Source organism: Ptychodera flava, unplaced genomic scaffold (genome assembly GCF_041260155.1).
Source record: "Ptychodera flava strain L36383 unplaced genomic scaffold, AS_Pfla_20210202 Scaffold_31__1_contigs__length_3010019_pilon, whole genome shotgun sequence".
NCBI classification, from domain to species: domain Eukaryota; kingdom Metazoa; phylum Hemichordata; class Enteropneusta; family Ptychoderidae; genus Ptychodera; species Ptychodera flava.
The window spans coordinates 224,368-240,312 of record NW_027248353.1 but is presented as its reverse complement, the minus strand read 5'-3'; the positions used below and the strand labels follow the sequence as shown (position 1 = coordinate 240,312).

The 15,945-nt window shown below is 37.7% G+C and overlaps 2 protein-coding genes across 2 annotated transcripts; both read left to right on the top strand.

The window, feature by feature from the left end:
• Positions 1-843: 843 nt before the first annotated feature.
• On the top strand, positions 844-2,893 carry LOC139127343 (dimethylaniline monooxygenase [N-oxide-forming] 2-like). Its single transcript, XM_070693259.1, has 3 exons — positions 844-1,030; positions 2,156-2,391; positions 2,651-2,893. The coding sequence occupies exons 1-3, from the start codon at positions 844-846 to the stop codon at positions 2,891-2,893; spliced, it is 666 nt and encodes a 221-aa protein (XP_070549360.1).
• LOC139127399 (dimethylaniline monooxygenase [N-oxide-forming] 2-like) lies at positions 2,251-15,476 on the top strand. The gene is made up of 8 exons (XM_070693317.1): positions 2,251-2,391; positions 2,651-6,548; positions 8,345-8,794; positions 9,011-9,066; positions 10,991-11,167; positions 12,772-12,991; positions 13,332-13,567; positions 13,855-15,476. Exons 2-8 carry the CDS (start codon positions 6,428-6,430, stop codon positions 14,095-14,097), a joined length of 1,503 nt encoding a protein of 500 aa, XP_070549418.1. The 5' UTR covers positions 2,251-2,391; positions 2,651-6,427; the 3' UTR covers positions 14,098-15,476.
• The last annotated feature ends 469 nt before the right edge of the window (positions 15,477-15,945 follow it).

Below are 15,945 nucleotides of genomic sequence, written 5' to 3'. Positions count from 1 at the left end.
TCTCATCATTATATTGTTTTGTAATCTACTTACACCACTGCCAAAGTGGTGTGGTCTCATGAAGATTGATCAAAATTATACAATTACGACATACCACAGACCTAAAACCATTTACCAGTTGTTTCACATGTATGTACAGAGGTATCTAAAGTATTGTGGACATTAACTTCTTGGCGTCTGTTACTTTTGAATTCTCCGTCAAACCTCATCAGTGAACACCATTGTGGCAACTGAATGATTCACTCAGAAAATGCTCCTCCCCGTCACCAGTTTTTTCCCCTCTTCGCTATAAAATTATGAAACTTCGTGCAGGACACGATCCATTGCGATTGCAACTCTGTCCTGTCCTAGCTCATCCCATTACATTGCTCTCTAGGTACACCCGAATGTATACGTATTGCCCACAACTAGCCCAAATATTTGTAGATGCGCCATACTATCACTGATTTCTACAATGAGGAATAATAATGTGAATGCCATCAAAAGAAACGGTTATTTCACTTAGTCCCGCGTAGTTATTGTGTTTCAGGGTTATTGAAAGTTCGGCAAACTCCCGCTCTTGCCTAAACGTGCTAAATCTACCAGTAGCATTTTCGCTATGTGTAGAAACTTCATTGGTACGGTTACTTATTAAATAATGAAATACATACTGATAGTGAACTGTGTTGTTTCTCTGCTGAAGTTTGTTACAACACTGTCCCTGTAGGATCAACACAGGGTGAGAGACGTCTAGAAGTATGCACGTAAACACACAGTGACTGTGACAAATCTAAATCAAACAATTTACATATTATTGCATTACAGAATACAAATTCTGAACTATATTCAATTGGCAAAGGATCGATGGTCAGTGATGATATGCAAGATCGACTGGCTCAAGGCCAGATTAAACTAATGGTAGATATTAAAGAGTTTCAGCAAAATGACGTCATTTTCAAAGATGGCACCACTTTGGAGAATGTTGATGCAGTCATCTTTGCGACGGGATATGACTTCGCCGTGCCAACAATCGATGACTCATGGCTTTATGGTAATGTATTATTTTTATTGCATGCCTTGTCGTGAGTGGATATTAGTGCATTGATTAGAATAGGAACATCCGGGGAGTTAGCGGGCTGTGTAAACGATATGTACGGTTAGCCCATCCAGTGAAGCCCCTCGACGTATTCTACGTCAAAGTAGAGGCGTAATGCTAGATGTCAAATATCCATGCGGACACTGCTATTTTGACTTCCATTCCTCCTTCTCAACCGCGAATCCAAGATTTACAGAGATACTCACAATATACCGCTTGACAATATAACAAGTATGTTCAACACCTATATTCTTTCAAGATCACTGCGTTCTTCCAACCATAACCTCCTGAAATTTCCCAAAGCACGTACAACTCCTTATCAAAACACTCTTTCTGTTGCGGGTGTTGGCAAATACAACAATCTCCCCAAAGCCGTCAGGGACTCTATGTAACTGACCAGTTTAAAGAAATCTTGTAATAGCTCTCTGTATTCTATTTACTTGTCTGATGCTTCGTAGTAGTGTTTTTGCTGTTTGTAATTCTGTGTTACAGGTGTTTTCAAGATCGTTGTGCATGTTTTATGATTGTTTTTCTTTAATCGATTCGTCCTCCATGAAAATAGGTGTTTCACCTATAGAGTTAACGAGTTTAAATAAAGAATAATAATAATCATCATCATCATTATCAACATCATTATCATCATCATCATCATCATCATCATCATCATCATCATCATCATCATCATCATCATCATCATCATCATCATCATCAATACCGTTAACTGTAAAGAGGCATGTAATAAAAATATTCCTTAATATACCGGGTATGTGCCCTCCCAGCAGGAGACAGTTTGCCCTTTTGGCGTCAGGGAAGTTTTTACCTGTTCTTGGTACATAAATCACTGGCAATAATATGTAAAATATCCGAAAAACTATTGGAATTTGAGCTTTTTCTTCAACCAAGCACATTTGTTTCATTTTTCGGTCAAAAATTCTTTATGTGGGGTTGATTGCAAGTATTCGAATACATCCATAGCAAAATGTGTTGTCGAAATATTGATCGAAATATTACTCAACACGTACCATGTTATACGGTATACAATGTGCTAAGGCATATTTCTCACCTTTATTGGTTTCACAGACGAACATGACAAAGCTGAGATGTACAAGTACATCTTTCTAGCGCGCCTTGAACATCCTGAAAAGTTGGCGTTGATAAATCTATTGAATAATTATGGATCGCATTGGCCACCAGCTGAACTACAAGCCCGAGTAGCGGTCCGGGTCTTTGCCGGGCATATTGTACTACCAGATAAAGCAACAATGAAAAGAGACATTGACAAGAAAATTAAGTATGAGAAAAATAAATATTATTACGTAAGTATTTATATGCAGAAATGTATTTTGCACAGATAATGTAGCATGCATTGAATGTTGGCGAGTATTGTAATGCACGTGAAAAATATTGACTGATAAATTTTCAACATATAGTTTTTTTAATGCTATGGGATTATTTATAAAATGTTTTGACTCGGATAATGCCATCAGAACTTTCGTGGAACATTTTTTTGCACATGATGGTAATGCATTTAATATCTTCCCTACACATTTTCTCCAATATTTTTTGTTCATGCAGATACCTGCTGGACCTTATACGGAAGAACTGGCCGATATGCTGGGTGTAAGACCTTCCTTTTGGCGGCTGCTTGTGACGGATCCGAAACTGGCCATGGCCTACAAGTACGGTCCACTGGTACCTTACTGGTATCGTCTGGAAGGTCCAGGAGCGTGGCCTGGAGCGAGGGACAGAATATTGAATGCGATAGAAAACACAACCTACGCTTTGAAAGGATATCCTTCTGTCAGCGAAGGGAAATAAACCATATTGTGTAATCGTCACTCTAAAAGAGATCTAATAAGATTTTAATGATTTCGTTTGCATTTTAGTAATATATAACTATTACTATGTTTTAACCATCGGCTTTGTTTACACATTTTTGATATGATTCAGCAGTATGTTATTAAGTCATTGCATGTGCTGTGAATTCATCGCTGCTATGTATGCATTGGTACACAACTAGTGCTTTGATTGGAGCGATGTTAAATGTTTCCTTCAACATAGATCTTAGTGACTTAGCTGCAAGTAAGATCTTTAAAAGAAATTAGAATCAACAAATTTTGCATATAATGAAGGAATTGTATCCTTGTCCGAGGAAAGATTTGATGTTTTGTGCCGTCTATATCGCTTTCCCGAAGATTAAACGGTTACTTATTTATTCAGTTAACTTTACGTTGAGGCGTGGCGCTCGGATTTAACGCCAGATACGAAGTATGCACTGAGCCGTACGGCAGGAGCCGCGACGTTTCCAAGCTATTAAATCGTAAGCACCTCATTCGATGATTGAGAATAGCTCAAGCTTTAGCGACTCGAACATTCGTAGGCATACATTCCATGATTCAATGTCTCAATTTATCGCATCCTCTTTTGTAATAATCATGAGAGCATGGCGTTGATCGTGACAGATTGGTCTCTGCGCGCAATCGCACAGGGAAAATCCGGTAGAACTAGAAAAGGGTGTTTTATCCTTCTCTACGTCACACTGGTTGCGATTCAGGCCACTTTACAATGAAACATAATATATGTAATTGTCTTACTATTACAGAAATAGCATATTTTGGCCAGTTCATAAATATACAAGTAACGACATGCATGTATTCAAACTAGCAAAATATAATAAGTAATTGACTGTAATTTGTAGCCCAGTTCCACAACGTTTCTCATTATGAACTTTTGTACTAAAACGTGTGCTTTGCTAACAAAAATAATTTAACCATTTGAACCATTATATGAGCTTGTTCTGAACATTTTAAAGTCGTATATTTTTAACGGTGTATTTTAAAAGATGTCATAAGTTTCCATGTATAATATTATAATGACCAGCCCTATATTTCCTTAGATCAGTTACATCGTGACCAAAACGACGAAATGTTTCCTTACGAAAGAAATGTGTTTTGTTGCACCACTTGCTATAGCACGTTATGCCGAGACAATTATTTGAATTTCTTAAGACTGTATGCCGGACTCAACAATATGTAGTTGACTAATTCAGTTTCGCTAGAGCACCGATGAGAGGACAGAGGCAGCATTTACATAAAGCTAGAATGCGCCTCGTCGATAGATATTCGGATTCTCTAACTTTCAGAATTCGTTTATGATCTATCACTTGGAGCTTGATTATTCTAAAGCTGTTTGAGTAGGAAGAAGTTTTGTGCCTCTTACTTTTGTCAAAAACTGGAAATTTTATTTTTCAGATTCGAGTTAACATTGGCGTTTTTACCTGCAGAGTTTACACGGGGATATCGGCAAATGTTATGCAACTTTCTTAAGTAACTGTATTTGGTGACAGGTTAAAAATTAATCAAGAAAGTTTTTGAACAAACGTTTAAAGGCGCTCTTCTCAACCCCAGGTTCTCGCATGAGCGAATGTGTCATTAGCCCATTAACAGTTTGTCATTCTTTTGTTTTCCATTGAGTATTTCATCAAGTAACTGATATTTATATTAGAGAAATCTGATAATTGACTAGGGGCTTTAAGTCTTTCACCTTCGGGGCGCACAACTACCCTAATCTCTCTTAACGGTGGGACTTATGCGTAAACTAATGTTTGCGACGCGTACTTCTGATAAAACCGTATTACAAAACCGAGACATCATAAACTGTACAATTTAATTTTATTATCTTTCTTTCAGTTCATTTCCTCATAATTTTCTTGCAGCCCACCTTTCATACCAGCGCGCGCTTTCTTTTTTCAATTATTTACTATTTAATCGACTTATTACCTTGAATGTTACAAATACATTTTGGTCTAAAGGGTAATTAAATATGTTTTTCCTCACGTGCATGAACTGTCTCCTTCTCACGTTGTAAATATTTCGAACACAACATTATCTGCTCAAAAGTGGCATCCTGTGGCTTTGTGAGTTCATTTACAAAAAACCTGATTGTACATGACACTCACTTACCCATTAATATCACAGGAAAACCCCGTACTGAAGGTATTTTTGTGGAAGGAATAAACAAATTTAAATTTATCGGGGGATGCACAGTGTACTGAGAATCAGTCGGCGATTGCAGCTCAGGAAGAGCACTACCGTAAAATAAGTTAACAGAAGAGGCAAGAGCCTCGCTTCGATGGTACATTTTCTATTTACAGTAAATATTCTAATTTGTACAATAATATTAACAAGTAAAAAATCTAATGTGCATATAATACTAAAGCTAATTTTACAGCAAGGCTCGAATCAAACAAAAGACTCATGTCGCATTCGGATGTGACGATGTTGTTTTGACTTGTGCAGTACACCAAAGTAGAGTCACCAGTGTTATGTAGGTAATTTTCCCCCACACATAACCTGAGTTTAATTAGTCTAGAACATTCTCAAGGTCACTGCCCTTCACGACCTCACGACCTTGAATTCAATTAGCCATGTTTGGAATATTCTGTAAATGTAATTAGTTGTGTAAGAGAGATAATTTTAGAGCAGTAATTAGCATGTCAATAAAAGTTCAAGATTGTTATTATATGCTCTTATATAACCATATGAGTATAAATAGGGGCCGGCACAGCTTGCAGTCAGACATTTGGGATCGTGAATCTTGCGTGTTAATTTAAGACCTTGGAAACTCCAGCAGTATTAATTTCAAGACTTTTCAAGACCATCACTGCCACGCTGGATTTATACTGTGGACTTTTTGCAATTTCAAGCCTGCAAGCCAAAGGACTGTTCATTCATCCGACTGACTGTTTCAACTCGGAGACTGGAGCTTTGCTTTCTCAGCTGAAATAAGTAGCGAGTGCACTTTTACAGTTTGTATTCTATCCCTTTGACTTAGCGACTAGTTTTATTTTTGTTATAAATTTCATTTTGTACGGAAATCGCTGAGTTCAATTTTTGTTCGTTTTGTATCACGTAACACCAGGTACGACTTACATTCGTCACTTCATCAAGTAGGGTCAATGTCACACTAATATTGCTAAGGTTATTTATCAATTCAATACCAAGATTGTATCAGACAGTATTGTAAAGGTTAACCTTCATGTCGCAGAAAGCGTGCATTCATTTTTAATTCTTTGGTAGCCGTTCAGTGAAAAGTGCAATTATTTTCACCTGTGAATATGCAATATATGTAGATTGAGAAAATATATGAAATAAAAGAGACAAAAACATCCCTGAAAAGCGCAAAAATGTAATATAAGGCAGCTAGGCCTAACTCTAGCCATATAATCCTTTGCTTGCTCCCTGCTATGACGAGACCAAAACACCTCGAAAGGAGCCCCTGACTTTATTCTGAAGTGGACATTTTCACTCAGTGCTGAAGTCCAAAGTGCATTTAACAGTATACAAGGGAAGCATGGCGGCGACGAAACGCGTCGCAATCGTTGGCGCTGGAGTCGCTGGCTTGGTCTCAATCAAAAGCTGTCTCGAAGAAGATTGGCTTGAGCCAACGTGTTTTGAGAGACACGACAAATTTGGTAAGCGACAGATCCTAAAAGCAAAGTATCTACAAATTATTAATCCAACTGAAAATGTTTTTGACTCCTTGCTTTATGTCACCATGCTGGTCTAAACAGCTGTCTGCCGTGTCTGGTGTGTCTGGCAATTGGTGCTGTGACCTACATGAATGACTTGTACGTAAATGGCGGACACGACGTAGAAAGTTGTATCCTCCGCTACTTAACCCAAAACAGGAAGGATTTATTTAGTTCACAAGGTTCGCAGATGTCAAGTGAGTCATTTGTTGAGTCCAGACTAATTGGCGTTCGTGCACATGCATTTGTGCTGGTTGACATAAATCTTAAGCGACACACCACTTTGAATTTGTTCGGATGTAGTTTTTGCAGATATGTTGATTGAATAGATATTATTCAACTGACCGTGTTCCAAAATAAGGTCGAGTTTCTGAGGAGGCGGCGTTCGTGGAAACTTGCAGTATTAGGTTTTTATTTATCCCAAATGATGTCACCCTTTTATATCCGAATGCACAAATGTATATAAGACGATGAAAACGATATTCTATCAATATTGCCTGTGTTAGTGCTAAAACACGTACAAGCAAACCGACCGCACTGGTATCGAATTATCTTCCCATTAAGTCCTTGACCATTGGAGTAACTTTGTACGTCAAAATATCCCGTATTGAATTCAAATCCTAACATGTACACAAAGCTATTACATAGAATTAGGTCAATGTGAAAACATCGTATCGTTCTATGAACGCCCTCCCCTCTGACCCTCATTGACCTTTGTATCCTATATATAAAGTAAGGTATTATACTGTCAAAGGGCCTCTAACAAAATATGTAAATGGCAATAGAGTGATTTTATCGTGACGTTATCCACATAAGGTGAGTGGATATATTGGAAACGTTAAGTCTACATGGCTGTTGCACCATTGTTGCAGTGGAAAAAACGCTGATTGCAAGCGACTGAGAAATACGTCACATTATGCGACGTAACATGGACCACACAACTATCGTGGAGTAGTTCCGGAGTTGCTTACGTAAAGGAAAAGAGTGTGGAGCGCATTCCAAATCTCTGTCGACAAAGAGGGTCTTTAAACGTAACTTCCATCACTGTCTAACAACAAACCAAGTTGACATGCTCTCAGGTGTACCTGGTAGATCGCAGCAAATTATTGTGTCTATGCGAAGAACGGGGCTAGCACATTTTAATTCTTGTCCTCCCGAGACAGCTTACTTTAATATCCACTGATTATCATTTGACTGTAGAGAGCCAACAAAACGATACCGATATTGATATCTAAGACACGAGAGATATTTATTTTCTTTAAAGCCTTGTAAGCGCGCAAATACTGTTGTTGTGGTTAGAGTGCGTTCTCGTCTTGTGCAAGACGAAAATGATATGTAACCAACACAACAGTGCAAATGTTGTGTTGCTGATTGTATTCAACGTTGTGTTGGCGAAAACATGTCATGAAATAATTTTCCTCTAATTTTGTTTTGTCAGCCAATTGTAAGTTCTCGTCCTTCTTCCCAAAGCATGTTGTCACGCCAACTATGTGTACGCTGTCAACACAACGTCCATACCTGTCATATGCACTGTTATGGTTAACGTTTGAATATTAGTCCCGACCCAAAGTTACTTTTTATCTGCACAAGAAAAGAAAATTTTAAAGCATATCAACTTCGAATATTTTTAGGATATAAGTCGTATTCGTACATATCCCTCAATTAAGTATCACTAATTTATTTAATACATCGCCCTTTTAAAATTAAAAACGCTTTGCTTTGATTTAAATTTCTCCTAGGTGGTGTTTGGAATTACTCACCAGAGTTGCGGCCAAGACAGGGAAGCGCCCTCTATGACTCGGTTGTAAGCAACGACAGCAAAGAAATGATGACATTTTCAGATTTTCCCTATCCGAAAGAAAACACGCCATTTATGCCTCACCCAATGGTACTGCGTCATATCCAGAACTATGCACAACATTTCGATCTCGAGAAGCACATTCGGTTCAACACAGACGTAATCGACGTACAGCGCAACAACGATGGCAAGTATTGGAAGTTACAGATCAAAGACAAGGATGACAAGCTTTCCACTGAAGAGTTTGATTACGTCATGATTTGCACAAGTGCCTACAACAAGGCGTTTGTTCCTTCATATCCTGGGAGGGAAACCTTCAAGGGGACAACAATTCATTCAAATGAGTACCGGGAACCAAGTAAATTCAGAGGGAAAAGAGTTGTAGTCGTAGGTAAGCCTCATGAGTGATTTCTCAAAATCAGATATGCTTTTTTTCTAAGCAACTGTGTACCATAGCAAAAATACGTTCATGATCATCCTTAATGGGAATAGTAAATCCGTAACATGAAGACACATAACCTTAATTATAAATATCAAAATTAAATTTTCATAAGATTAGAATTTGAGTAATGCTAATATCAATATCATTTTTTTTCTCTTTCACAAGGTGGCTCTCACTCTGGTGGAGAAATATCATCAGAAATTGCACGAAATGGCGCTGAGGTAAATGTTGGAATCTTGTAAAGATTGATGTTATTACTTAATGACAATATTTGTGACGATGTTTGCTTCTGCACATTAAAATGACAGTCGTATTTAAGAATTGTAATATGCTCACCATATATGAAGAGAAAAATGACAGTATTATGTAAAGTGTACCAAAGCGAGCATTATTGGTATGTATGCATACCGTCTCTCCGTTTATCTCTTGAACTTCAGGTTACTTCACGTATAGACAGGTTGTTAAAGTACATGGCACTATTTTTATGGAGACGTTTTGTTTTGACATTCATGTGTTACAAGAGTAGCTGTGTTTTCGTCATTTCCATTGTTACATAATCACATTTTGTCCGAACAACTCAAACAGTATGATCAAGTATAGTTCTATATGTATCAGTAAATCCCTAGCGATATGACTTTGAAAAAAAATGGCACGCCACCCTCCCCCACAAAAAACAGGCTTACGGAAACGATTAAAACGGTGTTTTGCGAGAACACTTTCAAATAAAGAATATAAAAAACTATGAGAGGCTGCCGCAAAAGAAATAATTTTTAATGTATCACAATAACACAACGATTGAAAACGAGCTCAACACTTTCAGAAAAAGAAAGCGTGTTAACCAATATCGTGGAATATATCCTGAAAGTCCTATAAAAGTAAACAATTTTCAGCAATGCAGAATAAGTTCACTGCTATAAACCCACTTAAAAGAAAGCTAAATGGCAAACAGTTTCAGTCCTGCTTAAAATAGGAAACTTTGACCGACAATGTTTATTTTGAATTTTTTCATTTCTTTTAAAACGGTTCAAGAAGGCAATGTGATCAGCGATTTCCACCAACTTTTCATAGCAAGTGCTTTGTGCGTGGTAGTGTGTGTGATAGTTTAGATTATCACATGCCAATGCCCATGTTGTTCCCTCCTGGAGACGTTTACCGTAAAATGCCAACCGTGATATTTTACGGTACACATAGACATATGCACGACAAGCGTGATCAGTTTTAGAGCTTTCCCAACCATATTTGCAATTTGATGGTAAATAAGGTAAACAAACAAAATGGCTGTCACTATCCGCCTGCGAGCTTGCCTACAAAATAGTACTAAAGGAGGGCTTTCAGGTACTGTAATAATGTGTTACATCTTGTAATGTTGTCCTATAGTTTTTCCATTCAAATTCTTGTAACTTTTGGACAAGATCTAACAAAGATTCTCCCGTCGCTCAACACAGTCTACCTCAGATTATGTAGTGAGAACATGGAGTGACAGCTATGTCATTCGCGCGACATTTTATGACGCCGACGCTCTCCACTCGGTACGACGATCGAGCACGGTCGAAATGATCGGGATAGATTAAAGCAAAGCACCTTTATTTATAGTATTTTAATTAACATATTTCACATATTGCACCATAAAATATTCTTCACGTGTGAGCTCAATATCATTCTTATGATGCTTATTGAGGCGTGGATGATTTGTTACTTGGGTTGTTGACTCGTGCGAAAACCAGTGGTGCACCTCATGAATGAAGTCTGTTCGCACGAATATTGCCATATCTATGGCAATAGACTATGCGCATGACTGAATAAAAAGTAGATCCTCAACAATTAGGTTTTTCCTGTCATTGTTTAAAGTAATTAGAATGTATTAGAATATTCCATATACAAAGATATACGTTAAGTATACAATTAACATTGTGTTCCATAAACGTCAATATAAGTAAATATACAGAACGTATATCAAGCATTTTGTCCAGTGGTAATTTAAACAGTCTTTCCACTTTATTCAAATTGCTTTATACTAGACCTTACATTATCTAGTAACATATTACGATCAGTCATCCGAGTCATGTATGAAGAAAATGGCCTTCGAGAGTAATGGTCAAAACTTCGACCTATAGACATTGTTTTTTGTTTAATTTTCTTTTAAAGGTATACCTAAGCATGCGGCATGGAGTGTGGTTTTTACCTCGTATTTGCCAGAACGGCCTCCCTTACGACATTTGTGTGTTTCGTAGGTCCTCGCTTACATCTGGACCTAAATTAATGGCGGAAATGGAGAAAGTGTGTCAAACAAGAATAGGCGACCACAGAAAATTCGGTTTACAGGCAAGTTTTGAACAGCTTTATTACGTACAAAACGAATGCCACTGCATGTCGTGTTGAGACAAAATATGGTTTTCTTTTAATTTTGATACAGCGGGAAATTTAATGCATATATTGGAGTTAGTGAATTGGACTGCTTATATTCTTAAAGGGTATCTTCTTAAATTGTAATAGACAAGGCTAACGACAGCCAAGTTCAATTCCCCAATTATGTTTTACACCATATAATATAATATAAATATAAATATAAATTTTACTATAAACCAAACGGGATTCGAACCCCCACACACTCACGGCAACATCGCCCAGCTGCTAGGCCTCACACAAAACCAGTCGGCCACTGCTTCCAACCCAAAAAGAAGACAATACAATATTCTTCATGGCTTTGCATGGATTCTTGAAAAAGTGTGATTTGAAAAATGCCCTATGGGTAGTACAATCACAGCTAAAAGTAATTTAAAATTTACTGATTCTCCTCTCTTGTGATTTTTTGTGTATGTTATTGGTATTATCAAACCCAGTGTCGTCACCTTTGGACCGTATCAGTCTGACACATATCAAACATAGTGGCAAGAGACTCAGTGAAGAGTGTTGGGCCCACATTCAATAATCGCTACGACGCAACATAATCCACACGCCTCTCATCTAATTACAAACGGAGAGACGGATCCACCTGATCATTTTCGTAGGGGCTGTTGTACCAAGTGATGTTAAGGTGCACCAGCAAAGCATATTATCTTATCAGACTTTCTAGCTGACACTGTGACCGCACAAATACCAGAAGGCAAATAAGATATCTGTCTCCTCAGCATGATACTGTTTTTGTATTCAATTAACATCAGTGCCAAAGTGGCCTAGTCTTATGAAGACTGGTCCATATTATACAATTAAGGCACACCGGGACTGTAAACCATTTGCCGGTTGCTTAACATGTTGGCACAGAGGTATTCTAAAGTATAATTGTCACAGAAACTCCTTGGTATCTCCTACTGTTGAATTCTCCATCAAACCTCATCAGTGAACACCACGTGAAGGGTCCACTCAGAAAATGTTCCTCCTTCTCATTACTCCCCCCCCCCCTTCTCAACCTAAATCAGGCAAACCTCGTGCAGGACCAGACCCACCACGATTGAAGCTCTACCCTGCCTTCCTCCCATTAAGTAACGTTGTGGTCCTCCACGTGCGCCCAAAGGTATTGCCCTCAGCCATTCCCACGTGTTTGTAAATGCGCTACACTCTTGCTGATTTCTAAAATGAGGCAAAATGATGTGAATGCCGCCAAAAGAAAAACGTTTTTTTTTTTCATCTCGCGTGGTTATTGTGATTCACTCTTATTTAACGTTTGGTCGACTCTCGCCCTTGCTAAAACGTGCCAAATCTACCCACAGCATTTTTGCTTTGCTATAGAAAATGTTATTAGTACGGTTACCTACCAAATCATTAAATACGTACGTAATGGTGGACTGTATCGTCTCGCTGCTCACGTTTTCAGAATAATATTACTTTAGGATCAACACAGGGTGGGTTGATGTCTAGAACTATGCACTTAAATTCACGGTGACTACAGAAAATCTAAATCAAACAGTTTATTTCTTATTGTATTTCAGAGTAAAGAAATATATTTACTTTTCAAAGCTTCTATGCTTTGTGATGATATGCAAGATAGGCTAGCGCAAGGCCAGATTAAACCCATGGTGGACATAAAAGAGTTTAAGCAAAGTGACGTCATTTTCAAAGATGGCACTACTTTGGAGAATGTTGATGCGGTCATCTTTGCGACGGGATATGACTTCGCCGTGCCAACAATCGACGACTCATGGCTTTATGGTAATGTATTATTTATATATCCGACCAATATTAAAATGGTTTGACCCTTCACTGTAAACCAGCAGATTTGTTTCGTTTTTGGTTAAAACCTCTGATAGTGTAGACTGAAAGATTCAGCCGTGTACGGGCGCCACGGCGCCGTGCGACTTACGACCCTTTACTACTAGTAATTTTTTAACATAGGAATATACGAGCAGCATAATGTATTAAACCGACTTTAGTTCACTACTTGTTGTTGTTGTAAAATTGTTCACCAATTATCATGGCATTCAGAACAGCAGGTATTAAACCTTGAGACATATTTCTTTTCCTTACTGGCCACATGTTTCATCTTTCCCAGACGAATCGGGCAAGGCTGAGATGTACAAGTACATCTTTCCAGCGCGCCTTGAACACCCTGAAAAATTGGCGTTGATAAACATATTGCATAATTATGGATCGCATTGGCCAGTAGCTGAACTACAAGCCCGAGTAGCGGCCAGGGTCTTTGCCGGGCATATTGTACTGCCAGATAAAGCAACAATGAAAAGAGAGATTGACCAGAGAATTAAGTATGAGAGAAATAAATATTATAACGTAAGTATTAACTTCCGGTACTGTATTCTTGACAGCTTGCGTAGCCATATACTGAATGTCGGCCATACTGAATGTCAGAGATTATTGTTCTGAACGTCAAAAATATCGAGAGATATATTTTCAACAGAATACGAGCAGATAATGTTGTTCGTGGTATGAGATTGCTAATAAATATGTTTCAAATCAGATTATGTCATAATAACTTTCAAATAGCGTTATTTGTACATGGTAGTACCGCATTTAACACTTCTATAAATGTGTTCTCCAATAAATTTTGTTACACACAGATTCCCGCAGCACCCAATGCGGAAGAACTGGCCGATATGCTGGGTGTAAAGCCTTCCTTTTGGCGTCTGCTCGTGAAGGATCCGAAACTGGCCATGGCCTTCAAGTACGGACCAATGGTACCTTACTGGTATCGTCTGGAAGGCCCAGGAGCATGGCCTGAAGCAAGGGATAGAATACTGAATGCGATAGAAAATACGACCTACGCTTTGAAAGGATACCCCTCTGTCAGCGAAGGGAAATAAACCACATTTCACATTTATAATCGTCAATTAAATTTCAGTACAATGGTTTGCATTGCAATATATCCTTCGAACTTATAATTTGCTGTTACCATTAGCTTTGTTTACAACTGTCCTGATATTATCCAGAATTTATTCAGTCATTGCATGTGCTGTGAATTCATCAGTAATATGCATGCATTGTGCATCACAGTTATTTTTTTTAATTTTTCCTCCGACATAGAACTGTAGTATCTTTGTTTTAAGGTAGTATGCACCTCGAAAGTGAAAAACTTAAACTTTTGCTCTATCTTTCCTCAAGGGATCTTTCAATCATTCTCTTTCAAAATCAAGAATAAAAATAGGGGGTCACCGTGCAAATTTTGGTACTAGACAAACAAATTACCCAAGGTTTACCGACATTAGAAATTCAAAGTGGCCGCCATCCCTGTGTTAACTCTGTGAAAAAAAAAATTCGATTTCGAAAAACTAAGCCGGTGAAAAAGTTTATTTTCACCAAGAGCTTTAAAATGAGCCCCCACATAAGGTATATGAGAAGAGAATTGTAAAAGTTTGAGAGTCCGAATGTCTGTCCCCGAGGTGCGTCACTATGTGAAAAAGCCAGAATCCATCAAGCATTGTTGTGGATTCCTCCGTGGATTCAATCAGAATCCAGGGAATCCAGAGATATCCATTGTGGGTACTCAGGGAATCCTAAGGTATCCAATTATGGATTCTTCTATATACGGAACACTTTTAGAATCCACAGCAGAATCCATTACAGCATTTTAATGGATTCCATAAGACAGTCTCCTGAATAATCCTGTGCAGGATTTCAATGGATTCTGCGTGAAATTGTGATCATGGGAATCCACCCTCTTGCCTTAAATTTTCCCATGGTACATTGCGTGAAATCGAATAAAATATCACTGCTCTGCTGTCATTCCTTTTAATTTTTTGAATTTCTCATGAATCGATATTTACTTGAAACAGTAACCTGTACCTTTTGCACATTTTGTACTGTTTCATCATTTTATTTTCATAATTGTATACCAAAATAACCTTGTATTCTGCTTCTAAACATGGCCTCTGTATCATTTATGTTATTTTTGACAGATGCATTTCAAAAGGCCTTACTTCAGTGCAATTATCAACAATTACACTGGTAATAATGCATAGACATGCTTAGAAAATAGATATGGGCAGTTAGTTCTATTATGGGGAAACAAACAGGACCAAGTTGATATATATGTACAGCGCGGATATTTAATATCTTTTCTGCATTCTTCCATTTTGTGTTTACAGAATTATGTGCAGGCATATTGCCATAGGATGGTATGCACAATATCCACCATTATTGATTAAAATGTATTACCGGTATTCTCATGATATACTAGTATTCTTTCATTTTACTCATACTCACATGTTACACTACACACATCAACAATTTAAGTTCAGACAACTGTTATGCAATTAAAAAAATAATGTCCTTTTTATTCACTAAATAATACTAATCCAATGAAATATTTACAATAATTGACACATGTGTTAAACAAAGCTGCGGTTTCTGAAAAAAATCACAAACAATAATATAACCAGACTTTTTGAAACCAATATTTCAAGTCATTCATTGAACGTCTGTACAATTGTAGCAGCGATTTAAAAAAAAAGACTTGGCAAAAGACAATGGTAAAAATTTTGCCAAAAATACAATTATGCAAACTTCACCACAATTTGAAACAGTCTTACTGAGCTGTACCCTAAAAACCTCCACACCAACTTTCAAATCAATTGGAGTTGTGGTCTCAGAGAAGATTTCTTGACCAAGAATAGAAAAAATTCCCAAAAAATACAATTATACAAATAATCACT

Excerpts from the sequence above, each read along its gene's own strand:
- LOC139127399 (XM_070693317.1), top strand. The coding sequence starts at position 6,428 with ATGGCGGCGACGAAACGCGTCGCAATCGTTGGCGCTGGAGTCGCTGGC. Across the intron at positions 9,067-10,990 it reads TTGCACGAAATGGCGCTGAG|GTATACCTAAGCATGCGGCA; the intron begins GTAAATGTTGGA and ends TTTCTTTTAAAG. Across the intron at positions 11,168-12,771 it reads ACAGAAAATTCGGTTTACAG|AGTAAAGAAATATATTTACT; the intron begins GCAAGTTTTGAA and ends ATTGTATTTCAG.
- LOC139127343 (XM_070693259.1), top strand. The coding sequence starts at position 844 with ATGGTCAGTGATGATATGCAAGATCGACTGGCTCAAGGCCAGATTAAA. Across the intron at positions 1,031-2,155 it reads CGATGACTCATGGCTTTATG|ACGAACATGACAAAGCTGAG; the intron begins GTAATGTATTAT and ends TTGGTTTCACAG. Across the intron at positions 2,392-2,650 it reads AGAAAAATAAATATTATTAC|ATACCTGCTGGACCTTATAC; the intron begins GTAAGTATTTAT and ends TTGTTCATGCAG.